The 27587-nt window shown below is 39.7% G+C and overlaps 1 protein-coding gene across 5 annotated transcripts in view; it reads left to right on the top strand.

The window, feature by feature from the left end:
- LOC126240775 (serine/threonine-protein phosphatase 6 regulatory ankyrin repeat subunit C-like) overlaps window positions 1–27587 on the top strand; it is an 881520-nt gene that overhangs the window by 673723 nt on the left and 180210 nt on the right. For all 5 annotated transcript variants that reach the window (XM_049947953.1, XM_049947951.1, XM_049947950.1 and 2 more), the window contains 3 exons: window positions 6661–6762; window positions 25418–25519; window positions 25596–25679. In XM_049947953.1, coding sequence (XP_049803910.1) covers window positions 6661–6762; window positions 25418–25519; window positions 25596–25679 — 288 coding nt within the window. The remainder of the gene's footprint in view (window positions 1–6660; window positions 6763–25417; window positions 25520–25595; window positions 25680–27587) is intronic.

Raw genomic sequence — 27587 nt, 5'->3', positions numbered from 1 at the left:
TGATAGCTTGATACATGTCTCTTTCCTAATAACACCCTTTGTTTCCTGCCAGAGATATAAGATTTGAACCATTTTGCAGCATTTCCTGTTATACTATAATTCTAGTTTACTTAAAAGGATATTGTGATTTACACAGTCAAATGCCTTTGACAGATCACAAAATATACCAGTTGCCTGCAATTTTTTGTCTAATGAATTAAGCACATTTTCACTGTAAGTGTAGATAGCCTTCTCAATATCAGAACCTTTTAGAAATCCAAACTGTGACTTTGACAGTATGTTATTTGAGATAAGATGGTTATAAAGACGACTGTACATTACTTTTTCGAAAATTTTTGAGAATGCTGGCAACAGTGAAATTGGACGGAAATTTGATGCTATTTCTTTATCTCCCTTCTTAAACAGTGGCTTAACTTCAGCATATTTCAGCCATTCAGGAAATATTCCACTAATAAACGACTGGTTACACAGATAGCTTAATATGTTACTTAGCTCAGAATCACATTCTTTAATTAACTTTGTTGATATTTCATCATACCCACTAGATGTTTTTGATTTTAAAGATTTTATGATGGACATTATTTCTGTTGGGGTAGTGAGGGTCAAATTCATATTAAGGAAGTTACTTGAAATGTCTGGTCTAAGGTAATCCATAGCAGCATCTACCGAACCTGACAACCCCATCTTGTCAGTAACAGTTATAAAATGTTTGTTAAAAAGTTCTGCAACACTATACGCATCTGTCACCAATGTATCATTTACTCTTAATGCTATTTGTTCCTCTTCATGCCTGGTTCTACCGGTCTCCTCCTTCACTATATCCCATATTGTCTTTATTTTGTTATCTGATATGACTATCTTTTCCTTGTAATATATTTGCTTTGACATCCGTATTACAGTCTTTAATATTTTGCAGTATTTCTTATAATGTGCTATAGCATCAACATTGGAAATGTTTCGGAGTGACAGATACAGTTTTCTTTTTGTTTTACAAGATACCCCTATTCCTCGAGTAATCCATGGCTTCTTTGTAGACTTTGCTCTAACCTTGGTAAGTTTTGGGGGAAAGCAGTGTTCGAATAAGGTAAGCACTTTATTAGCAAAAATGTTATATTTTTCATTCATGCCATGAACGCTGTAAACATCAGTCCAGTGAATGTCTCTGAGGAGTGTCCTAAAATAATCAATTTTTGGCTTACTGATTACCCTTTTGAGCTCAGATTTAACAGATTTTATATCCTGTTCAGTATTAACATTTAACAGAAGGAACTGCATGTCATGGTCTGAGAGGCCATTGACTATTGGTTTTGTAATATAATTTTGTTCATTGGACTTTTCTATAAAGATATTATCAATGGCTGTTTGTGAGCAAGTGGCTATCCTAGTGGGGAACTTTACTGTGGGAATTAAGTTGAATGATAGTGTTACTACCTCAAACAAGTTCTTATTGGGTGAGTCTTTAAGGAAATCTACATTGAAATCACCAGCAACCACTATTTCTTTGTTTTTGGTTGTTAAATGGGCCAGTACAGCTTCAAGGTGGTTGACAAACAGATTAAAGTTACCTGCAGGTGCTCGATATACACTTAATATTATGAAGGATTTTTTGTGAAATTCTAATTCTGTTGCACATGCTTCCATATGCTGTTCTAGGCAAAATTTATGAATGTCTATGTTCTTAAATTTATGACAGTTCCTGATGAATGTGGCAACTCCTCCTTTCTCCATTTCTGATCTACAAAAGTGAGATGCTAACCTAAACCCTGTAACACTTAAAAGTTCTATACCAGTGGTCACATGATGTTCAGAGAGGCAGATTATGTCAGCTGGGTTTGAAGACTCTAATTCATCTATGCAGATAGTTAATTCATTAATTTTATTTCTCAGTCCTCGAATATTTTGATGCAATAAAGATAGCTGACATTTCTCATTGACTGAGTTAAGATTGGGTGGAGTTAAAATATCTGCTGACAGTTGAAAATTCTTAACCAATGGCTGTTTATGCTGATGTAATAAGCTGGAATTATGTTTTTTGATTTCTTTCTCAAACTGAAGATTTGTCTCAGTTCTAACCTCTCTTAAAATTTGCTTTCTTTCTGTCCTCCCTACCCTAAAAAAGGGTCTTTTCTGAATCCTATAACCACTGGTATTTTACCACTCATGATAGTGCCTCCCCCCTTTAACTTTTCTGCTATTTCCCCAGCCAATTTACCCTTCCCCTTCCTGTTGAGGTGAAGGCCATGCCTAGTATAATCCCACCTACTGAGAGAATCAACAGGAACCACACCAATGTGTGACCCCGCACCCGACATGAGCAGCCGTTCCAGCTCCAAATTAACTCTCTTGACAGAAGAGTTCAAATGAGGTCGGTCATGGCGCCCAAGAACAGATACAAACTCAACACTAGTATGCTTCGATGCTGACGCAATCTTCGCCAGGTCACACTCTATACTGTACCCAGGATCTCTGTCAATACTGTTACCTGCCCCACCCACTATAACCACGGTGTCTTCCTTAGTGAAATCTTTGCAAAGTGATCCTAAGTCCTCTGTCACCTGCTCCAGACCAGCACTAGGTTTAAAAAAATTGGTGACCTGGTATTCTGATCGTAGTTCATCCTGCAAAAGTTGGCCAACACCTCTTCCATGGGAACTACCTAACAACAACACTTTCTTTCTCTTTACTGATTTCCCTACATTCTTACTTTTCAATTTGCTGCTGAAAGTTTGTTGTGCCCTGTCTACACCTGCAACTGCTTGAGGCTCACCAGCTTCTAACTGAAGCAACAGGTCAAATCTATTTTCCACATTCACCATAAAGCTGTCAGACAAAGTTCTAGGCCTGTTCTTCCTGTTGCCTGTTGCCACTTCCCACCTCTCTTTACCCTTCTCCCTCCTTAACCTGTCAAGATCTCCCCTGGCCTTGTCTAACTCAGCCTGAAGGGCGGCAATTTTCCCCTCCTGTTCTAGTATCTTCCTATCTCTACTACAAATCCTACAAAACCACTGATGAGTCTCATTTACTTCCCCTATTCCCACGCCACTACAGTCACCCACATGGAAAAAAACTACAGCACCCATCACACCAAAGCCCCGACCTAACAATTCTACGGCAAGTCAAGCACTTTTCACTCATGATAAACGTAATAGTTTATTAAGAATAAGTCAGTTAAATTACAGATAAACACGAAAATATGGTTACACAAATTTGGCCTATACGCAACTGTTTACGCAACTGTGTGTAAACAAAAACAAAAGTGCAAAGTTTCTGAAACAACAACTTAAACTTTACGCTACTTTCCGGAAATGCTAGTTAAATAATGAAGAGGTACGCTAAGTTAAATTGCTGGAGAGAGCAAGGAACAACTAAACGAAATTCTATAGACTTGCTTCAGCAGAACGTAAACAGAAAATACGACTGTACGGTCTTTTCGTGTTTTCTGCTATATTACGTAAAGAAAAATGAAACCTTTAATGGTAGACTTAAACGGCACACTAATACACTTATTTACCACGTATTCAGTACTAATCTATATGTTTTATAATCTAAAATGACTTATCTTTACGAGAACACCAAAACTCGCGCTAGTCGCCTGGCTGCCAATGTGGATGTTGGTTGCAGGAGTTACGCAGAGGTGAAGAGACATGAAGTGAATAGACCAACAGGTAGAGCTGCATCAGATCAGTCTTTTAACTAAAGATCTCAATAGCAACAACAACTATGGATGAATACATGCATATCTGCAACATTGGACAGAGATCTGGTGTGCAAAATTTACTGTCACTCTGGATAAGTGATGTAGCCTCTACAAGGGTGAAGTCAGAACTCTTGCTATAAAAGTTTATAAAGACTTTTTCAGTAAGTACAGTATACTAAATGGGTTCTCTGAGCATCTGCTTAAGGAAATTGTTATTGTGGATGAGGGTATATAGGACATTATGGATATGGTAACTCATTTTCACTAACTCTTACTGCTCAAAAATGTGCTGTAAGAATAATATTTGGTGCTCATACATGATGATCTTGCAGACATCTGTTTAAGGAGTGGGGGAAAAAAAAAAAAAAAAAAAAAAAAAAAAAAAAAAAAAAAAAAGATGTATGTAATTATAATAGCATAATAGCAGAAGACAAAATGATATCCAGTATTCTGTTTTAAGATTGTCTTTAGCACAAAGAGGGGTACACAGCGCTGCAGCTAAAATTTTTGATCACTTAGTGATATAAACTGTTTGACAGACAGCAAAGCAAAGTTTGAAAACAAACTGAAAAAGTTTCTCTTTGTCAACTCCTTATATTCTGAATTTCTATTATTGTAATGTGTAAAAGGTGCTGGGTGGAAATTAACTAACTCACATCTGCTATATGTTGTTCCACGTTGTCATGATATATCTTCTAAAATGATCCATGGAACATGAAATTAATTGACTTACATAATAAATAAAGACATTCAGTATTATAATGCTGGAATAGAGATGACTATCACAAAATACTCAGTATAAAAGAGCAGTTTCCTACAGCCCATTGTTTACAGGAAGATACATACACCATGTTTGCCAAATGATAATATGTAATCTAAGAAAATCTGTTTTGGGAAAACATTAACTCACTGAACTTTAAATTCCAGTACTTACAGCGCTATTTTGGATATATATACAGTTTAAACCTTTAGTAGGTACAAATATTTACTTAAAGATATCTGATGACACAGCTTATCAAGGTACTGATATAAATGTAGCTTCATAGCTATTTGAAAACCAATAAAATTTGCACATATGTTTTGTTTTAGTATAAATTTAACTATCTGCATAACAATTTTTGTTGATAATTACTATTAAAAACAGTCTTGATCACGATTTATTTAACAAGGTGACCGGTTTCAACCACTACTGTGGTCATCTTCAGACCTATAAGTTGTATACAAAGCTCTAATTAGAGGGTTACATACATTAGTGCGTAACCCTCTAAACTTCTTGTAATCTCCCAATACCTGACTTGGCAATAAATGAATTAATTAATTTTTGTTGAGCTCTGTAGGATTTTATTTGTGCACAAATATGCAGCTTCTATGATAGATATTTAGGTACAGAATCTATAGTTATATGTAATGTAATGTAATGTGTTTTATTCATCTCATAATGTACACAATTTCAGAACATACGTCTGATGTACAGGAGACATGTCAGGGTTACAATTTGCTTATTTAAAATTTTGTCACACTTGCAATAATACTTTGTGGAGCAATTACTTACTTGCAATTTTTCAAACTTTCAGTATTTGCATCTACTATAACTATCATAAATTTTGCCCGCCCGGTTGGCTGTGCGGTATAACGCATGGCTTTCCGGGTGGGAAGCAGCACCTGGTCCCCGGCATGAATCTGCCAGGCGGATTTGTGTTGAGGTCCAGTGAACCAGCCAGTCTGTGGATGGTTTTTAGGTGGTTTTCCATCTGCCTCGGCGAATGCGGGCTAGTTCCCCCTATTCTGTCTCAGTTAGACTATGTTGGCAATTGCTGCACAAGCAAGTTCTTCACGTATGTGTACACCATCATTACTCTACCACGCAAACATAGGGGTTAGACTCGTCTGGTGTGAGATGATCCCTGGGGGGTCCACCGTGGGCTGAACCACATGGGTTTGGTGTGGGGCGGTGGAGGGGTGAAGTGGACTGCGGTAGTCGTCGTGGGGTCGTGGACCACTGCGGCTGTGGCAAGGATGGAGCCTCTCCGTCATTTCTAGGTCCCCGGTTAACATACAATACATACAATACAGTCATAAATTTTTATTCCATTTTAGGGGTCCAGCTCAAAGTATCACTTCATCCTTCATGAAATCTTCCACAGAGTAGTAGCATTGTTCAATTAGAAAATCATGTAACATTCTTTTTAAAATATTTATCTTCATATTCATTATGTCTGGAAGTGAAACATGGACGATAAATAGTTTGGACAAGAAGAGAATAGATGCTTTCGAAAAGTGGTGCTACAGAAGAAATCTGAAGATTAGATGGGTAGATCACATAACTAACGAGGAGGTATTGAATAGAATTGGGGAGAAGAGAAGTTTGTGGCACAACTTGACTAGAAGAAGGGATCGGCTGGTAGGACATGTTCTGAGGCATCAAGGGATCACCAATTTAGTATTGGAGGGCAGCGTGGAGGGTAAAAATCGTAGAGGGAGACCAAGAGATGAATACACTAAGCAGATTCAGAAGGATGTAGGGTGCAGTATGTACTAGGAGATGAAGCAGCTTGCACAGGATAGAGTAGCATAGAGAGCTGCATCAAACCAGTCTCAGGACTGAAGACCACAACAACAACAACAACAACAACAACAACATTCATTATGTCACACCCTTTTACTGTGTTGTGAATTTTCATGGCTGTATAGTGAGGAGTCTGAGCATGCAGTTTTAAGCAATGAGAGGTGAGCATGAAGTTCTCTTTTATGTCTTGTGTCATATGAATGTTCAAAATGATTTTTTTTTTTAAATAGATCAGTTCTGCGGCGTAGAAAAAGAAACACATCAAAGATGTATAAAGAGAGGACAGTTAATATTTTTAGGTCTTTAAGTAATGGTTCTTTGGGGTTTTAATATTTATGTTTTATTAATGTAGAAATGTGTTCTACTTGTGTTACTCATTTTATTAAATCTGTTTCAGATTGTGAAGTCACTACTGAAAGCAGGAGCTGAAACATCATGTTGTGGTAAAGACACACTTGGACAAATTCTCCACCTTGCTGCATGGAATGATGATTTTGAGGTAAACAAACAAAGTACTCACAGCAACAGGAAACCAGATTCCAGAATTAAATTATGACCAAATAAATGCGGGAAAATGTTTTCTATCTTTTATTGTTTCTTGAAAAACTAGATCTGTTTTTGTACTCTGTGGCCAGCATGATTCCCAGATATGTTCCCAATAGAACATGTATGGCTCCAGTTCAATCATCAACACTGTGCTAGTGCCAGTATTCAGGATATCAAGGACTAGTTACAGTTGTTGTAGGCCAGCTTACCTCAGGCAAGGATACAATGGCTTTATGACTCCCTTTCCAACTGAATCAGAGCATGCATCCAGGCCAGATGGGATATGATGTCATACTGATTAGTGTGCTTGTGCTGCCGGCTTCTTTGTAATTGATGTATTTCAAATAAATTACTAAAACCTTGTTCTTCACATATTTTCATCGTATTCAGGCATGTATGAAGTGAATACACAGATTATATGTGCTATTGTCAGAGTCCAGAGAAGGAAATAACAAGACAGATATTTGTAATTGCGAACCAGTCACACTACTTACCTACTCTTCAAAGATAATGAAAAATATCATGTACACAACAACAGTAACACACCTGTTCAAAAATACAATGCTTAGTCTGCCTCAATTTGGATTTCAAAATGGTCTCTGCACCGAATGTAACATTTTTCTATTCACAAATCAGATTATACCAAATTTAAATGATAAATTAATGTCAACCAGCATTTTCTGTGACGTGTGAAAAAATTTGATTGTGTAGTTCACAGTATTGTCCTAGAGAAACTTAAATGTCATGCTGTCATAGATCTTGCTGTAATTGGTTTTCATTCTATTTAATTGAAAAGACAAAGATTATTCTGCAAAAGTAAATAATTAAAATGATGGCATTGCCATAAGAACCAATCACATCACGATTAATGAGGTTATTTAGATGGCAGGCACCTCATATTATTTGTGCATAGTATGTTTGAGGAAAGGCATTGCAAAATTATGTTTGTAACAATGCTTACAATATTAAAAACATAATTTGACAATGCCCCTCCTGAGACAAATTATGTACATATAAATATGAGATGCATAATGTCATAATCTGGACTGGGACTGCAAAGGTAATGTGGTTCCAACATTGCCTTGTGGAGGTATAACTGCAATCAAAACAGTCTGAATGGTGAAATACTACAAAAGGATAAAATTGTTTTGTTGAAACTTCATGACCAATTAATACTGTGTGCTAGACTGAGATTTGAATCTGGGACCATTGCCGTTTGTGGGCAAATGATCTATCGACTGGGCTACTCTAACATTCTGATGACTTAAAGTGTGAGTGTGGATCTGGGTTATATTGGCTTATTCCCCGAAACCACCTTCCACGTCTTTACGAGATGACTTACATGGAATTTGCAGCCACTCTTCTTCACTCAATAGCCAGCTGCTGGACTCCCTCTTGACTTCTTCTCCTTCTAATAACACTAGGTACAGGAATTTTTAGACACTTTCTACATATGAAATAAGTAGACATACAAACTTAACTTTTCTTCAATTAATGGTGTATTTAACCTCCATTCACAATAAAAGTCTCACTTTCTGCATAAATATGTAACTTCCTGTACGTCTCTTGTACAGCCAAACATTAGAAACAAATTGAGTTACAGTTAAAAGAAAGTTGGCTTGGATACCATTACCTTTCTTAACACGAATCATAAAATGAGTCTTTCCTCTAACAAGGCTGTGTCAAGAGTTTCCAAGAGTATTTTTCAACTGTTCTTGATTCAATAACAATAGTCAATGATACAAAAAGCACAGAGCTGCATATAAACTCCATGTTTCTTCCTTACACACTCACTAAAACATATACGGACTGCCCGACAGGTACTTGTTGGTGCCGTCCAACCGCTGCGTCTACTTTCTTCCCGCGACTGATTTTAAACCTTCACACACAAACATGTGACATGCGGTAGGTAGGATTCTACGATCCCACATTCGTATCCAGAATATCATGTGTTCAAGATGGTAGAATGCTGAGTGGTTCTAGAATTCTTGATTCACTACACTACCTAAGCATTGTTCACAGCCCGTCTTCACAGGCTTACTTCCACTAGTGCCTCATCTGCTCTCCTTCAAACTTCACAGAAGTTCTCCTGCTTAGCTTGCAGGACTAGCACTTATGGAAGAGAGATTGTGGAGACATGGGCTAGCCACAATCTTGGGGATTGTTACCAGAATGAATTTTCACTCCGCAGAAGTTAGGAGAGCAGGTACTGGTGGAAGTAAAGGTGTGTGTGAGGTTCGTGAATTGCTTGGGTAGCTCTGTCAGTAGAACTTGCCCACAAAGGGCAATGATTCCAGGTTTTAGTCCTAGTCTGACAAACAGTTTCAATCTGCCAGTAAGCTTGAAATTAGCAAACACTCCACTGCAGAGTGAAAATTCATGCTGGAAATTATTTTCTTGTTGAAAAATGTGATGACTTTTTTCCCTATCACAGTGTATCATAGTGACTGACTATTTGGAAAGAGGAAAACATTTATTGGTACACACACTATCCTTGGGTTGTGAAGGATTCACTTGTTATGAATATGAGAGTAAATGAAGATCAGTTTTTTGCCTCTTGAAGATAAGTAATGGCCAGCAGTTATGCCTCAATCCTGCCCCTTCCCCCTCCCTCCCCCCTTCCACATGAATTTTCCTACTGACACAATCAAACTGTTTTTAGGTCTCTTTAAGCAATGTTATAAGACCATTTAAATCATGAGTGGGAGATGTGGCCAGAATTCTTACATAAAATGTAGTGATGCACCTCCTCAATCCACAAAAAAGTCAGTGATTGTGAAATAAAAGTGTACCAGCTATATTACTCACATTAACTCCTAAGTGAATTTGTTCTGTTTTCCCGCATGAAATCCAGTTATGAGAGGTTATTTGCATAGTATATGCTTTTCATGCAAAGTTGGAAAAAATTTCTTTTCCGATAGAAAATCAAATTTGGAATCTTACTGTCTCAAATACATTCAGCTTGTGGTGGCTATTGATAGCAAATGGACTTTAGAGAATCTGACTCAGTAATATCATCTCTGACTCTGTCAATTTTCTCTGACAATTGTGATCATTAGTGAATTATAGCTTCATATCAATATATCATAATAAATACACTTCATTACATAACATGGTCACATGTTATGATGTAGTGTCTCATTCCCACTTTAGCAATCTTGATTTATTTCTTTCATCCATGAAATACATATTGTGCATTACTGGTTTTGCACAAAGACCTGTAAACAATGGATTTCTTGCTGCATTGTGACTCAAATTATGTTTCCAGCTCCTACAGTGGACTTTGACTGTGAAGTGCAAACTCTGTCTTTATTGCACTTCTCAGATTCATGTGCACTTATACATTCACTTCATACTGATGTTCCAGTGTCTAACCTCAACAGGGTGATGCTGTCATGCCAGTAACAACATATAGTGCTGCTACTATGTCCTGAACAACATGTTTGGTTCTCAGGTTCATTTGGCGTATCCAGAGAGTGTGTCACATGATTTGAAGCATGAAGCCACATTGCCATATCAGCTTGCCACACCAACACTTCCACCTTCACTGCTTCAGCAGCCTGTGAGTCCACGTGCAGTGCAATGTTTCACTCACTCATCCAAACTGTTTCCTACAAACTTTCCAAACCATTTTTCCAGGACAATGATCACCCCATTTGTGCTTGTCAGATTCCTTCCTGTGCCAGCCATGCTGTGTGTGATGTATGGACAGTGCCGTCCCTGCCCCCATCACGCAGGCTTCGGTGATGCGCCACATCCTCTGCCTACCTCATCCACCTGCTCTACATCACTCGTCTGCTTCCCTCCTCAACTGCCTACCTTTTTGCCAACTGCTCATCAACCCATGCCATACCTGTTCAACTGCAATACATTCCTGTGAATAGATACACCAAACTTCCTCAGTTGCAGAAACAGAACCAAAAAACATGGTTTCCCTTGATGAACAACATTGTGGATATTCATGGAATAATTAATGATGACACTCACTTTATTTGCCTTATCAACCATCTCCATGATCATACAGACCTTATTAATGATTTGCTTCTCAACTTGCCTATTCCACATAAATATGTCACTATAAATTCCCTCATCATTGAGCATCTGTCGCACCCTCATAGTTCACACTGCACCAACACACTGGAATCTAAACTTCAGTTGGTGGATCAGGCATATTTTATTATCTGCCACTGACATCTTCTCTGTACTGCTGGCTTGTTGTCTACCTCTAATGTTGGTAGCAGCGTTCATGCTTCCTGCCCATCTCCTCTGCACATGACTGGTAGAGTCCATGCACAAGCTTCTGCAGCTCAACAAAATACCTCCTAGTGCCTAGTGGACTGCCACTGGCATGTCCTCTTCCATCCTCTGGTGCTCCCCACTGCAGCCTCTTGGCTAACCAGAAACACAGCTCATCAGATGGTTCGACTACATCACAGCCCACTCTGCATCCCACATACCTACTATGCTGGTACCGTGTGACCTTCGGTGACACGGCAAGAACCTGGCATCCTGCTTGTGCCTTTCCAAAGTCAACACATGGGCCAATTTAGGTGTCACAGAATACAGCTACACCACAGGGCACCTTTACTCTCGTCAGTCACCTAACAAGTGGGCTCCTCCCAACGCCAGACACTGCGTCTTGGACTCCACCAGAAATCTCAGGTTTCTGTTCTACACTGAGGTGAATGCCAGTGAAATTTTCCCCTCCTCTGCTCCTTCAAGTCTTCCCCCTACGGCACTAGTCCTCTGCATTGGCAACAACTCTAACAGCACAGTCCATGACTCTGCTGACCTCTGGCTTCAATTTACACTGGAGCTAGAATTCCCTTGGACCTTCCATTTAGCCAGTGTGGGCAGCCTGGTAGGCAACAAGCCTGCTGTTGGGAGAAGCTGTCAGTGACAGTTGATACAATACGCCTGACCCACTAACCGAAGTTTGGATTCCAATCTGTGAGTGGAGTGCAAAAATAACTGAAGTTGTTGGTCAATGTGAAATTTGATGAGCCAAAGTGTCCACAAGGAGATGTAAGGCATGTCCTCCAAACCAGCCTGCACTCAAAGCTGGCTTAACAACTGCGAAGGTGTTCTGTCTTGAAATTGTACTTCATGGATGATGTGATGTATTGCATCCAATGAAGGGTGCATACAATGAAGGCTACAATGGGCACTCAAATATGAGGGCCTTAGAGGTGACACACTTAGGTTGAGTAGGTGGGTTGAGAAGCAAAACGCTAATAAGGTCTGTATGATCATGGAGATGGCTGAAAGACAAATAAAAGAAGCATCATCATTAATTATTCTGTCAATGTCAACATGTTGTCCACCAAGGCAAACCATACTTTTAGGTTCTCTTTTTGCAGCAGGGGAAGAGTGGGGAATCCATCCTAAGAAAGTGGTGCATTGGAACTGGGCATGGCATGGTCTGATTAGTGGATGGTGAAGAGGTAGGTAGTTCACAAGGAACATCATCAGTAGTGGAATTGTAATGTAAAGCAACTAACACTTAACACAAGTCCTTAAAGCACTCGCCAATGATGGTGTGGAGAGTAACCCTGACAAATCACAACTGCACCGCACTAGCGTTACCTGACTCGATCACCCCATCACCACTGACTAAAAATGTGTGAAATCGTATGGGACTTAACTGCTAAGGTCATCAGTCCCTAAGCTTACACACTACTTAACTTAAATTATCCTAAGGACAAACACCCACACCCGTCCCTGAGTGAGGACTTGAACCATCACTACTGAGGGAATCCGTTTACCAATGACTTGCCATTACCAGAGAACTACCATGATCAGCAACAGTGTCTCAGAATGGTAATTTTTTCTGACACCATATACCTCACACTGTTTCTTTCCAGGCCCGTTGACAGATGCCTTGAGGGGCAAGAACACTACTGGGCCACAGAAAGTGCAGTGGTCCATGACATGACCCACGTGTTTGATTCTCTCAAGACTACCCTCATGAACACCGTTACACTCGCACACCCACTCACTGGTGCTTGCACCTCTATCATCACCAAATCGAGTGAATCATCATTTGGCACCCTCCTTCAGCAACAGATTGGTGATACTACCCAACGTCTCCATTTTTTCTTGAAGAAAATATCCCCGTCTCAATGCTAGTGGTCAGCATTCAACTGTAAACTCCCCATGATCTATGAGGCTGATGTTTCCATCATGTGGCTCTCATTAGTCAATACACCACAGTCATCCAGTATATCAGGGTGGCTGATAACGTTGTCTCTGTTTACAAGTCGTGTGTGCATGCCATTTCTTCTCCCATGGACTTGGATGAACAAGCACACCTGTAGATAGATGACTCAGACATTCAAAATCTGAAACAAGAAACTTCCTCTGCATTTATGGCTGAATCCTGCTGTCTTTCCAGCTGTGCACATCCAGTGCTGTGTGATACCTCTATGGGTCGAGTGTTGGCACTGCACACTTAAAGCAGGTGCCATGTGTCACTCAAGCACCTGGTCACAGGCTTTTCCTTGGTGTTACTTGACACCCTCACAGCCCAGCCTTTAAAGGTGACCTAAATTCTTCCTTAGCTGAAATCTTATTTGGCAGTCTTTTGATACTCTATGCCAAGTTTGTCGAAGACTTCAAGTTCCCCTCCCCTCCCAAGCTCCCACCTTAGTTGAGTGCTTCCACTTGGACATTGCCAACATCTGCACTCCACCTCTGTGTGGTCACACTGCACCATGAGAGCTCATACACAAAGACCTAGGATGCTGTGTGTTTGTTATGCTCTGAGATGACATGGTCCTGGTAGCATTAGAACTTTGGTCTGGGCAGCATTACAACCTCCTTACTCCAGCCTGCACAGAGTGCTTTGGTGCGTGACTAACACTTTAGATATTTGCCGCAATGGGAAACAACAGACCGTGTTGCTTAACTGAGTTAACCCTTTGGGCTCTTGACAAGGACACTATGTCAATATCTGATTCTGAGATGTCATCCACAAACATGCCTCCCTCTATGTGCACTGACCAATGGTCTTCCATGTTCACTTCTCCCTGTGTATCTTCTGATGCCAATGCTCAATGTGATTTCTCCCTACCTCTCCCTGTGTGATCTCTATACTGGCATCACCTGACCCCTCTCCCAGTGTCGTCATTTTCATTGTCAACATAACTGCATTTTCTGTTGAGGATCTCTTTATCCAACTCCAAGATGGCACCCTCTTTCTTCTCCAGATTCCTCTACATATGCACGATGATTCACTAGCTGCCCACATCACTCTTCTCCGCTCCTCCCAGCTTCCACACAATGCTGTTGAGGACATCATCATGGCTTCTGTTGACAACAACGGTCAGCTCATCACACATCCTCCCCCTGTAGTGTGGGACCTGATGATCCCTCTCTCTTGAGTGGGCTGACCTCTGCTGACTCCTCACAGACTAAGGGACTATAAGGTCTCCAAATCTGTGATTTCACACTGCCCTCAGCTTCGAGAAATGGTCCAGTTGTGTCTACCTCAAGGGCCTGCCACAACATGACTGACTGCACAGTCTTGCACGCCTCCTCACCAGTGCCAACTGGCCACCACTCCACCCTGTCAGTTACAGTGCCAGTGCTATATTTCCTTTCTCATGCTCCACACTGCTAGATGGGGAGAGGGCAAGGGAAAGGAGGTGGGAGAGGGGTGCCTCTGAGGTGACTGTTGATGGCAGATTGACTATTGAGAGGCTGCCTAAACTGCTGTGAAGCACAGTGATACCACCCTTGACTCAGTCTGTTTCCTCATGCCATTGTGATTATTAGTGAATTATGTCCTTGTATCAGTATGTAGTAATAAAGTGATTGCTTGTCATTATACACGGGCTATCCACAAAGTACATTACGTTTTGAAATTAAAAATAAATAAAGTATTGGAATTTTTTTTTATTATATACAGATGAAAGCCACACTTAAGTACTACTTTTCCACATAGTTGCCATTTAAATTAAGGCACTTATCGTAGCGATGGACGAGCTTGGAAATTCCTTTGTCGTAAAATTCGGCCGCCTGCGCCTTCAACCACGTGGTTACCTCTTCTTGAAGCTGTGCGTCGTCATCAAAACGCTGCATAGCCAACCAGTTCTTCATTGCTGGGAATAAGTGGAAGTCACTCGGTGCCAGGTCGGGACTGCACGGCGGATGAGGAAACAACTCTCACTTAAAAGATTCGAGAACTTCACGAGCGCGCCCGGGCGTTGTCGTGAATCGGCAAGATCTTTGAGCCCAACTTTCCCCTGCGCTTGTTTTGTATTGCTCTTCTGAGGTTGTGCAGAGTTTGGCAATACCTTTGAGAGTTTATTGTAGTGCCTCTTTCCAGGAAATCCACAAAAATCATACCTTTTCTGTCCCAAAAGACAGACACCATCACCTTCCTTGCCGGCATTGTCTGCATGCATTTCTTGGGTTTTTGGGGGGAATTTGTGTGCCCCCACTGCATTGACTGCAATTTTGTCTTGCAGTTCACATGCTTAACCCATGTTTTGTCACCAGTAACGATGCGATCGAGTAATGAGTCGCCATCTTTCTCGTAAGCGTCCAAAAACGTTAACGCTGCAGCCATTTGCTGATTTTTGTGAATCTCTGTCAAGATTTATGGTATCCATCTTGTACAAAACTTGTGGTAACCGAGCTTGTCGGTAATGATTTCGTGCAACAATCTTCGTGAAATTTGTGGAAAACTAAAGAGAGTTCCGTTATTGTGAAATTACGGTTTTCACGGACCGCGGCATCAACTTTTTCGACAAGTTCGTCAGTCACTATGATGGGTCTTCCACTTCGCTCTTCGTTGTGAACGTTAGTTCGACCATTTTTAAATTTTATGATCCATTGACGCACTCCACCTTCAGTGATTATGTTGTCCCCATACACTTCACAAAGCTATCGGTAGATTTCTATCGGTGTATAGTTTTTTGCAGTCAGAAACCTTATTACAGCATGCACTTAACACTTCGCGCCATTTTCAATTAACGCTGACATTTCAAACTGTCACAGTAAATCAATGGAGTACAGCACGAACCTCTCACTAGCACGGCAGGATGCCGACTGAGCGGCAGAAATCCATGACACCAGGATGGCTGCGCTAGCCCCGCCCCTAACAGACACAAACGAAAACGTAATGTACTTTGTGGATAGCCCTCATATTCAACAAGCCTAATGCCTTGTTTCCACAAGCTCAGTAGCGATGATACTGAGAGGTACACTTCTGTTTTACCATAGAAATATTACTACCTATGTTACAGAACATATCATTCTACCCTCATAATGTTAGAAGATTGGTGAGTGCACCAATCATAGTAGCAAATGCTAAATTTAAAGGTAACAGTTTAGAAACTGTCATCTGTATTAAAAATCCATGCCAGGTGAATCTCCATGTAAGTGTATAATTTAATTTGACCCAGAGTAAGAGTAGTGCTTGTACAATAATAGGTAATATGTTACATGTTTCTCTTATAAGGCTTTTAATATAATACTGGAAGTTGCTTACCTTGGTTCCCCCCTGCCCCTCTCCAAAACTCATGTCTCCTGCTCATTGTGTTCCATTTGTTCTGCTCACAACTTACCTTATCTGTACAAGGGTGGTCTCATTGGTACCACATTCTTACCAAATTCGACTACCGTATTTACTCGAATCTAAGCCGCACTTTTTTTCCATTTTTTGTAATCCGAAAAACCGCCTGCGGCTTAGAATCGAGTGGAAAGCAAGTGGAAGTTCTGAAAAATGTTGGTAGGTGCCGCCACAACTAACTTCTGCCGTCGAATATATGTAGCGCGACAGAGGCATGCTTTGTAGGCACAAAGATAAATACTGGCACCAAAACCTCTGCGTCAGTAAATAAATAAATAAAAAAAAAAGGTGGAAGAGGAGCTTTTTTTTTCTCCGCCCCGAGTTTCGACCACTGCATTTTCATACATTATCCAACGAAGTAAATACAAATTCCGTATTGTTCATCTGTGAATGTAGCAGAATTTCAATGTACTGCAAAAATCCGACTGGCAAGACTGTTTGGGATGTTTGTCAATATGGCCAACTCTACGTTCTGAATTTTTTCCTACCTGTGAGAAGAGATGGTTCCTAGTAGGAACCTAATGAAATGTGAATCACATGCAGTATTCTCTTCACCATAAGAATAATACGAATATAAACATTTTGCCATGTATTCTTTCGTGTTTGCTGCTATCTCATTTAAATCCTCTCTGCCCAATAAACTACGAAACTAGAGTGAGACAACAGCAAACGCAGAAGAATATACGTATCGTGTCATGTTTATATTCGTATTATTCTTATGCCTAGTAGTGATACAGTCAGAAATGAAGCACGGCAACTGACTAGATTTATAAATCTAAGATGATGACTAATTTCTGTGCAGAATTTGATGTACTAAAGAAGCGGCCGCAAAGATTTTCAAACGGAGAAAAATTTTCGCCTAACTCTCGTTCAGAACATGTTCTATCATACGCAGTCTATTATTTGGTTCTTGTTGATCATTAGCAAAGAAAGCAGCAGTGTAAGTACCAACAAATAGCAGTCTTTTGCCATTGTTTCACTAATGAGACAATTCCTCTCTTTCTTTTTATTGTAAGCGGTGGTAGCGCGTACAAAAGCAAGCCACGCCGCTAGCGGCGACAGGCCGTAAACACGCACTATCAGAATGGGACGAACAATGCATGACACAGTACAGTAATGCATTTTCAGCTTAGAGTGACGTATACACCTATAACAAAGAAAACGGCACTTATCAGATCAAAGCAAAATAAGCAATCGATTCAAACCAGACGAAGCACGTGAAAAAGGAAGGGTACTCGTATAAATACGGACGGAGCGCGTGACACATAGCAATGGCTACCTGATAAAGCTTAACTGCTAAGCTTACGACTCGAACCAAACTACTATAGCTGTATCGTCATTCATTCGACGTAAATTGTGTCTCATATGACAATGGACCAGCTTTGTTTCGATTTGGAGGTGCGGCCTAAAACTTTTCTCCCTCCCCTTGAATTTCGAGTCTCAAATGTCAGGTGCGGCTTAGATTCGGGAAATTTTTTTTCCCTTTATTTCGAGTCTCATTTTTCAGGTGCGGCTTAGATTCGAGTGTGGCTTAGATTCGAGTAAATACGATATTCAGCAACTCAACTGTACTGTTTTATTTTATTTACAAGTGGAAACAACAACTTTGGGATCACAGACTTACTTCGAACTTTGTAAACCTTTAGTAGGCCATTAAAACAACATTGTGTGCAAGTAGTAAGGTGCGCACTACTCTGGCAATTCTGAGAAAATCGCAAGACGAGTCTTATGTGTCTGTTATGTGGCTTATGTGTCTTTGAGTAGGTGCTGACGTTATAGTTCTTGATGGCCAAGTGATTAGCATTCGAGCTTCACAAGACAACCCTGTATAAGGTGACATTTCAACTACCATTGGAACTTAATTATTAATCTATTTTTTTCATCACTGGTCATGTTAGTTTGTATGACATTTGAGAGGAGGAAAAAAAAAAGAAAAAAAAAGTGTTGTTGTACGAAGTTTCAATTTTTGATTTTTGTTTTCCATGTCTGTATGACAAATACCATCCTGAAATGTGTGATGTGGAGAGCACATCTGATGAGTAATTGTACATTACTCTTGTGGTCTGGCACATTGTGACGTAACATATTACTGATTGTGAATAATGTCATTTTCATCACGATTTATCAAGGTTTGACTTGTGCTTTCAAGCCTGTCCCTCATCCTTGAAAATTTAATTATAAATAGTAAATAGTCCAGCAACACATGAAGTTCACTATAACCTCATAAACAGGATTCAAACCATCGCTGCATCCGTGACCCTCTTGCAAAGCACGAACACTAACAATTTGACCCCGACAACTTCTCACAACTGGTAGCTTCATACAGATACATCAATTACATAACAGGTGTGTAAAACTTCTCCTGTGATTTTCTTGGAATTGCCAGAGTAGTGCACCTTACTACTTGCACATTATATTGTTTTCACAGCCTACTAAAAGAGCAAACTCAGAAGTAAATTCATGATCCAGACGTTGTGACGTGCCCTTGCTAGTCATTTTATTTATATCAGTACATATTCAATAGATACATTTTTCTGTGGTAATGAATGGATGTGGAATGAGCCAAACATTTAATTCATTATTATATTCATATCATTAAGAACCACAAACATAGATTAAATGTACAAATTAGAAAATAACAATAAAAAACACAATCAATAAGTTCTAATTACACTCACCAATGGAGTTTAAGATACATTCTTCAGTTATTATCTAAACAGTTATTTATAAAGTAAACAGGACCATTGTCTTGACTTAAAGAACACAAATTAATGTAATTAAAGCAGCAAGACACACTAAAACAGGAATACACAAAAATACATGGGAAATAATCTTATGTACTTTTTTTTCAATCAAGAACTCCTCTAGCTTACTCTTAAATAGTATATTATTACTTCATAAACACCCTATATTACTTGGAAGTGTGCTGAAGATTTTTGTACTTGTATTTTACACAGTTTTTCTCCAGAGACAAATTTTTCAGGTCACTGTGTATGCTACATTTCCTTCTTGTGTAATGATGACTGTATAACTCATTCATTTCATACTAAGAGGAAATTTGTAGCATGAAAGTCATAGCTGAAAAGAGATTTTGCAACGCAGTGGTTAGTGTCCCTGTTTGCTTAAAAAGATTACAACATGAGATCATTGGAGGCACACCACACAAAAATTTGGACAACCTTTTTCTGACTTCCAAAGACATATTTTGACATTGGTGAATTGCCCAAGTAGATTATTCCGTAACACATAAGGGAATTGAAGTCGCCAGAGTAGACAGATTTTGGGACTCTGATGTCTCCATTTTTGGCAATTATCCAGTTGCCAAATGTTGCTGATCTAAACCTTTTCAGGGTTTGGTGGATGTGGTGTTCCCAGTTACGCCTGTTATTTATATGGATGTCTAAGAATTCTGAACAATTTGCTCGCTGTATCTTCTGGCTTTCATGTGCATTGTTTATCTCCTGTGGGCTTTTGTGATCAGAATGGATATGAATGTAATTGGTTTTGCTGAGGTTTATTGATAGAGAATTTACTGTGAACCAGTTCAGAACAACTGCAAGTAATTGATTGGCACTTAACTCATATATGTTTTATTGTCTATCATAATACTTGTGTCATCTGCAAACATTGTCAAGTTGCTTGTGATAAATAGTGGAGGACCAAGAACAGAATGTTTTGAAGCTCCGTAATGTACTCTACCCCATTCGGATTCTTCCTCTCCTACCAGTGTGTTGTTACCACCTAAAAGTATTTTATATTGTCTGCCCTGAAGATAGCCTTGGAACCAGCAGTCTATTTGTCCTGTGATTCCATAGTGGTGTGCTTTCTCTCTATGTATCCTGTGTTCAACACAGTTGAAGGCCATAGATAGGTTGCAAAATATGCCAGCTGGCAATGTCTTCTTGTCAATGCATTCCAAAACATTATTGGTAAATGAAAATATAGCTTCAGTTATGGAGCTACCTTCTATGAATCCAAACTGGTTTTTACCAATTATTGCTAAGTTTTTTCTGTGATTTACTATCCTCGAAGCAATAATTTTTCGAGGCCTCTGTGGAGAGGCTCTACACTATCATAATTCATCCTGTCAGGGTAGATACCTTGTGGAGAGAGGCATTGAATGTATGAGCTAGGAGTTGCTGAACTGACTGCTACAGGCTTTTAGCAGTTTACTAGAAATATTGTTGACAGAAGTTGTATTTTTACTTCTTAAAGAAATTATGATTTTTCTTTCTTCCTGTATTGTTGTAGGGGCTATACCTATCTCCTCTAAAGAATTTGGGAAATGGTCTTTCATTATTTTTATAGCCTTTTCTAAGGAGCCATTCGTCCTGTTTTCTCAACAAAACTTAAAAAGTGTTTATTAAAAAACCTTGTCACAATCATTTGATTCTGTACTTGGCTACTTTCATTGTTGCGAACAATGTTTTGGGTCCAACTGGGGCACTTTGCACCACTCTCACTCCTTATCACTTCCCATACAGTTTTGATTTTGTTAGACTTCTGAATAACTGTATACTTAGTGATTTTTTTACAGTGATTTAAGTGGATTGGATTTTCTTAATTTTTAGAGGTGGTGAACAGTGCTCACTTCCTTTTCCACGAAATCTTAATACCATTAGTTATCTAGGGCCTTTTGGTGAGTTTTTTGGTTTGGGTCTTATACAGGGTGTCCCAGCTATCTTGTCCACCCAAAATATCTCTGGAATAATAACAGCTATTGGAAAACGACTTTCACCGGTATGAATGTAGGGCTGGAGCCCATGAATGTACATATTTGGAAACATTCTAAAACGAAAGCATATGTGTTTTTTAACACAAACTTATGTTTTTTTAAATGGACCTTCTATATTTTTTCTTCAGCAATCCATAGCATGACAAAGCACATACACAATGGCGTTGATTGCATCGCAATATTCCCATTACATCCCGAGATATTGAGACACGAAGTTGACGCTTGAAACACCTGACATGCACTGCTAGCGCACGTCCTGAGGCTCAGGCGTGAACCCCATGCTGCCTGTAATCGCAATGTGATTGACATGTGTAATCACACATCCATACTTATCAAGAGGTCCGAAACGAATAATACAGTCTGCTGCCATCAACTCTCATAAGCACATAATTGTTTCCCTCTTGCACGTTTTACACATCTATGTACACAATATGAACCAGTACCGATTGGTGTACACCCGTCAGGTTGTCTTATTTATCCTGCACACCCAAAATAAGGTTTATCTAATGTGTTATATGACCCATTGTGCCTGCCGCGCAGGGCCTGGCTCTACCTAGTCAAGTGTCCAACGTAGTTCCCACTACTGCCACAGTTACCACTTCGCCTTGTTTATGATTTGCGACCCATGCAAACTCCCGTACTCCACCACCCTCCGAGCATCCCATTTGTTGTTGCTTTGGTGTGCAGTACACCGCTTGCCAGTGTAGTCGTCCATCAGAGTAATCTAGTGACGGCATGGAGATAGTACACATTGTGAATAAACATTGTGTTGTGGAACTTACACTGTACAGTATAATGTACACACATGAAGATATGGTAGAAATGCTGCTGATCTATGGAGAATGTACGTTGATGGGAAATACGTTATGAGATTGCTTGTTTGTTGATAGTACTGTTAGCGAACATTATGATTATTAAGATAATATGTCTGTTTTCTACCCTACTCTACATACCTGTACTGTACCCTGTTGTAGGTGGACGAAATGCTGTTCAGGCAGAATGACTGTACAGAAGACGATTCCCTGACAAGCCATCACCTTCGCGCCGGATGTTTGGTCGTCTCACATCTCGTCTACGTGAAATGGGAAGCTTAAATCCAAGACCTCAATATCGTCCTAGAACACGCACAGATGAACGTGCTGAAGTTGCTGTGCTCGCTACCATAGCTGTGAATCCTCAAATCAGCACACGTCAAATTGAACGTGAAGTTGGTGTGTCGAAATCAAGTGCACAGCGTATTCTTAAATGTCATAAATTTCATCCTGACCATGTTCATTAACACCAGGATCTTCATGGAAATCACTTCCGCAATAGGGTAACATTTTGTCGGTGGGCTCAGCAAAAACTTCTGACTAATCCAAATTTTTTTGCAGATGTTCTCTTTACCGACAAGGCATCATTCTCCAACAAAGGAATTGTCAATATGAGGAATATGCATTATTGGTCCGCAGACAATCCAAAATGGCTCCGTCAGGTAGAGCATCAACGGCTGTGGAAAGTTAATGTTTGGTGTGGGATTATTGGAGATATCATTATCGGACCTTTCTTTATAAATGGCATCCAAAATGGCAGACAATACTCCAGATTTATACGACACAATCTTCCTGTTCTCTTGGACACCGTACCTCTGAACCGGAGAATGGTCATGTGGTATCAGCATGACGGATGCCCTGCACATAACGCCTTACGAGCACGACGACTTCTGAACCGCAAGTTCCCTGGTAGGTGGATTGGACGAGGTGGCCCAGTTAGGCGGCCTGCCCGATCTCTGCACCTTACACCGCTGGATTATTTTCTTTGGGGAGCAGTGAAGGATGCTGTTTACCACCATGAACCAACAACACCAGAGGACATGAAGCAACGCATTATTGATGCTTTTACAGCCATCAAAGAGGAAACAGTAGAACGAAGTAGGGCATCCTTCATCCGCAGAGTGACCCTATGTATGCAAGCCAATGGGCATCAGTTTGAGCATGAGATGTGAACGCTATGTTTAGTATGTAGTGCTGGTATCACAGTGGAAGTTTCTACAAAGGGCCATTTTACCCAGTGATGTTAAGAAACATTTGTTTGCAACAATTTGTCATTTAATGCATTAGATAAACATAACATTGATAATTATGTGATAATAAAACTAATTGGTTAAACATGTTTACATTCATCTTCTATATCCTACCTGAACTTCCCAAATCAAAACATTTTTACCTAAACAACGGTAAAACTTTTAGTCCACTTGCTCGTTTCACTAAAACCATCAACATGAATTTTACTATTACGAGTGAATGATTAACTGTCACTTGCGCTAGATCAACAGTAAAGTAAAGTTTTAACGTTGAATGGCATTACCTTTTTAGTAATGGATTAACGATAAGCAAAGTTAACTTTGTGACTAACATTGCGGTACACAGATATGTTACAGAACCGCATCACCCCTAGCCTATGGGATAAATACCTGCTGGAATGTACGACGTTAATGCAGGATGGCAGCAGACCGTATTATTCGTTTCGGGCCTCTTGCTAAGTATGGAAGTGTGATTACGCATGTCAATCACATCGCAATTACGGGCAGCATGGGGCTCACGCCTGAGCCTCAGGACGTGCGCTAGCAGCGCATGTCGGGTGTTTCAAGCGTCAACTTCACATCTTAATATCTCAGGATGTAATGGGAATATTGTGATGCAATCAATGCCATTGTGTATGTGCTTTGTCATGCTATGGATTGCTGAAGAAAAAATATAGGAGGCCCATTTAAAAAAAACATAAGTTTGTGTTAAAAAACACATATGCTTTCGTTTTAGAATGTTTCCAAATACGTACATTCATGGGCCCCAGCCCTACATTGATACTGGTGAAAGTTGTTTTCCAATAGCGGTTATTGTTCCAGAGATATTTTTGGTGAACAAGATAGCTGGGACACCCTGTATATCATTTTTAGGAAGTTGCTTTCAAATATCAGTGACACTCCATTTGTGAAAAGATTGTACATGGAATTGTCTTTATCTAAATTACACATAGATCTCCAGTGTGAGTCTCAGAGATGTGATTTAAAAGACTGGATAGTTTCATCATTAATTATCTCAGCTGCTTTACAGTGGGGCTCACTTTAATTTACATGTGTTTTTGTCCATCATGGTCTGAGTGACCATTCAGGGCTTGCCTGGTACTTGTATCACCTATATGGTCTGATCTAAATATGTTATCAGTTAGTGTGCTTGTACATGAAGTTATTCTAGTAGGGAAACTAACTACAAAACTGTGAGTGATTATCTCTGTTCTTTCCATGGTCTTTGAATTTCACATGGAAATGTCACTCTGAATTTAATTTGATCTTGCTGAGGTTTCTATGATGTGTTATATGCCTTGTTTAACCTTACATGAAGCAGACAGCATTTTGTTAGAAAATATGGTATGTGTATTTCCCTGTAATTCCTGCAGAAAAAGAAGGGAGGAAGGTTAGAGCATAAAATCTGATTGACAGTTTATTTGTTGTGACTATCTATGACTCAACATCTCTGCTATTTGATGAGAAGCAACTATCTTTTTCATAATATTGTTATGTTCCATACTTGATTTTCCATTGTTTGATAGTTAATTAATTGGATATGAAGTACTGGCTTAATTTCAGAAGGAAATGGCCATAGTCTGAGTGGAGGATCGATCTTTACATTTGCTTGAAGTAGTTTAAAAGTTAAAATCCTGTGGTCTGCTGGATACTGGAATCCCACTCATCCTAAACATGAGGTCAGCATCTTAACACCTGTATGCAGTGTTACTTTTGTATCCATCACTGTACTAATGAAAGAAAATGTATAATGCCATAAAAATCAGTTAATTGTGGATCTGTTAGCCTTACCTTCCAGTCGAACCATTTTGTGTTCACAATCTGTAATGAAAATGTGAAAATATAATGTGATTGGATGGATAAAAAATCAAGCAGCAGCAGAAGAACTCTTGTATGAGAGTTACTATGCATGCAAGTTATTGGAGCCAGTGGCTCCTTCTTCTGGCAGAAAGGTTGAAGGGGACAACCTTCAGTCAGAAGAAGGAGCCATTGGCTCTGATAGCTTGCAGATGTAATAGTTTTTATATGCGTGTTCTCCTGCTGCCACTTGGTGAGTAGATTTTTACCTGTCCAGTTACATTACAATCTATAATGATACTGTGTCCAGTCAAGTGGTAAAATATTTATGTCATTACAGTGTTTTTTAATTGTAAAAAACTGTTTTAGCAAATTCAGTATTTGATTCAGATTCAAATAAATACTGAATATAAGTCTGAGTTTCTTGTATTTTACAGTTAACTAACAAAGTAATTGCTGAAGGAGCGGACGTGAATAGCAGAAAAGTTCGTGGGAGATATTCACCATCAACAGAGAAAGGCCACACTATAAGATGTTTGGTTAGTTCAAATTTTATACAATATGAAACCAGTTCACTGATATCATAGGTATGTAACATTTCTTTCTTTTTTGCAGGGATGCTACACTGCAGGAGATGGTGTAGTGCATGATGAGCTGTCAGGCCAATCCCCTCTGTTTGATGTTCTTCGTTCTTTGAAGGTAAACAAGTATTTGGTACATATTAGTAGACATTTTGTAACTGACAATTGGTTATCATTGGAAAATTGTACAACAGTGGTCAGTGCCTCTGTCAATTAAAGTGAGTGCTGTGAAAAGCTCATTGAGAAGAAATAAATACTTTACAGTTCACCAGTGACTTGTAATTCTGTCAGGTAATGCAAAGAATTTCTAACAACAATTAAACAGATTGTATAGTTGAATGGGATGTATAGCATCTTGAAAAGAGATTGTAAGATGGACATAATCTGAAGTAAAACAAGGATAATAGAGTGAAATTGAATTAAGTCAGGCAATGCTAAGGGAATTAGAATAGGAAGGGGGAAACTAAAAGGCATAGTCGAGCTTTGCTATTGATGGATAAAATAAAAACTGGCAGTAGCAAGAAAAGCATTTTTGTGCAAGAAGAATGTGTTAATATCTAAGAAGAATTTAAATGTTAGGAAGTCTTTTCTGAAGGTTTGTGTATGGAGTGTAGCTTTTTATGGAAGTGAAATGTGGACAATAAGAAGTTCAGGAAAAAGATAATACAAGCTTTTGAAATGTCATGTTACAGGAAAATTTCGGATAACCAAATCACTTTAATGAGCTAGACCAAGACCCAACAAGCAACAAGTGTGCCAAGAGCAGACTCAACTGAGAACGTGAATGAATCATAACAGAATGAGGAAGAGAGCCCTCCACTCTGGGATTTCAGTAGGTGGGTTGTTAGTCCAATTCATGATGCGGCACTGTCCGTGAGCTGTATGTACTGACCTCACTGCGATGCTCCGGTCACTGTTTGATTGTGCCACTGCTTGGCTGCCTTACCCATACCACCAGATGCCAACATGGGCTAGATAAATTGTAACAAGATAAGTGGTGCCAACATTTTGTTATGTCCATGGCCTCCATGGCACCATTGTGTTAGATGTGTTAACATAGGGTTAGCACAGTCCTGTCCCCTTGGCAGTGCAACTGTGAGGCAGTGTACATCTGGTGTTCTTCTCCCGCAATGTGGGATGGCATGCAGCACCCAGGAAAGTGATGCCCATGTCTTCAGGGGAACTGTGGATAGGCGCCTGCAGATAAGCCAAAAATCCACTGTCAGCCAGTAACAGAGAGTAGGGCTGGGAATGACCCAGGTGGTGATGGCTCTGTTGCTTCAGGACACCCACAGTTGCAGGGGGCACTAACCTAAGAATTGAGTCCATGGCGGTGTCCAGGGCCTTGGAGTAAGGTGTAGGAGTTGGTTGTTATATTGCCTGTTTACCATCTGGAACCACTAAATGCTTGCTCACGGGACTAGAAAAGATGTCGGAGGAGACTCCAATGATGGCAGCAAGTGAGAAGACAAGTGCTCCAGGAGGGAGAAGATCCTGGGAGGCATGTGCAGGCATGGTGGTAAACTTATAGATAAACGTTTCCAGTTGGTATAAATATAATATAAGTGTTGTTACATTAGTGGAAGTGTTAGTGATGTGTTAAGGAAGATTAAACGGGGTAAGAAGTTTATTTCCCTTCTCTTGCCTATAGCACGGATTTTAGGCTTAATTTCACACGCACGTATCATAAGTAAACAGTGACTTAAACTTATATGTAATCACCAGTTTTTTAATTCGGTACTCTTTCAATTTATTTATATCTGCCTGAATGGTTTCTAGGGTCCTTTGTTTATGTTTTAGTCAGTACTTAAATTCATTATATACGATTTCTGTTTTTACCATGAGTGAGAAGTGTGTGGCATGCCGTAGGATCGTTAGTTCCAGGGTGTGTGTGATGGGTGCTGTAGTTTCTTTCATTGGGGCGAATGTAGTGGCGTGGGAAATGGGGACATAAATGAGGCTCACCAGTGGTATTGTAGGATCTGCAGTAGAGATGGGAAAATACTGGAACAGGAAGGGAAAATTG

The sequence above is a fragment of the Schistocerca nitens genome, chromosome 1 (assembly GCF_023898315.1).
Source record: "Schistocerca nitens isolate TAMUIC-IGC-003100 chromosome 1, iqSchNite1.1, whole genome shotgun sequence".
In the NCBI taxonomy this organism is placed as follows: Eukaryota; Metazoa; Arthropoda; class Insecta; order Orthoptera; family Acrididae; genus Schistocerca; species Schistocerca nitens.
This window is presented reverse-complemented; position numbering and strand designations above follow the sequence as displayed.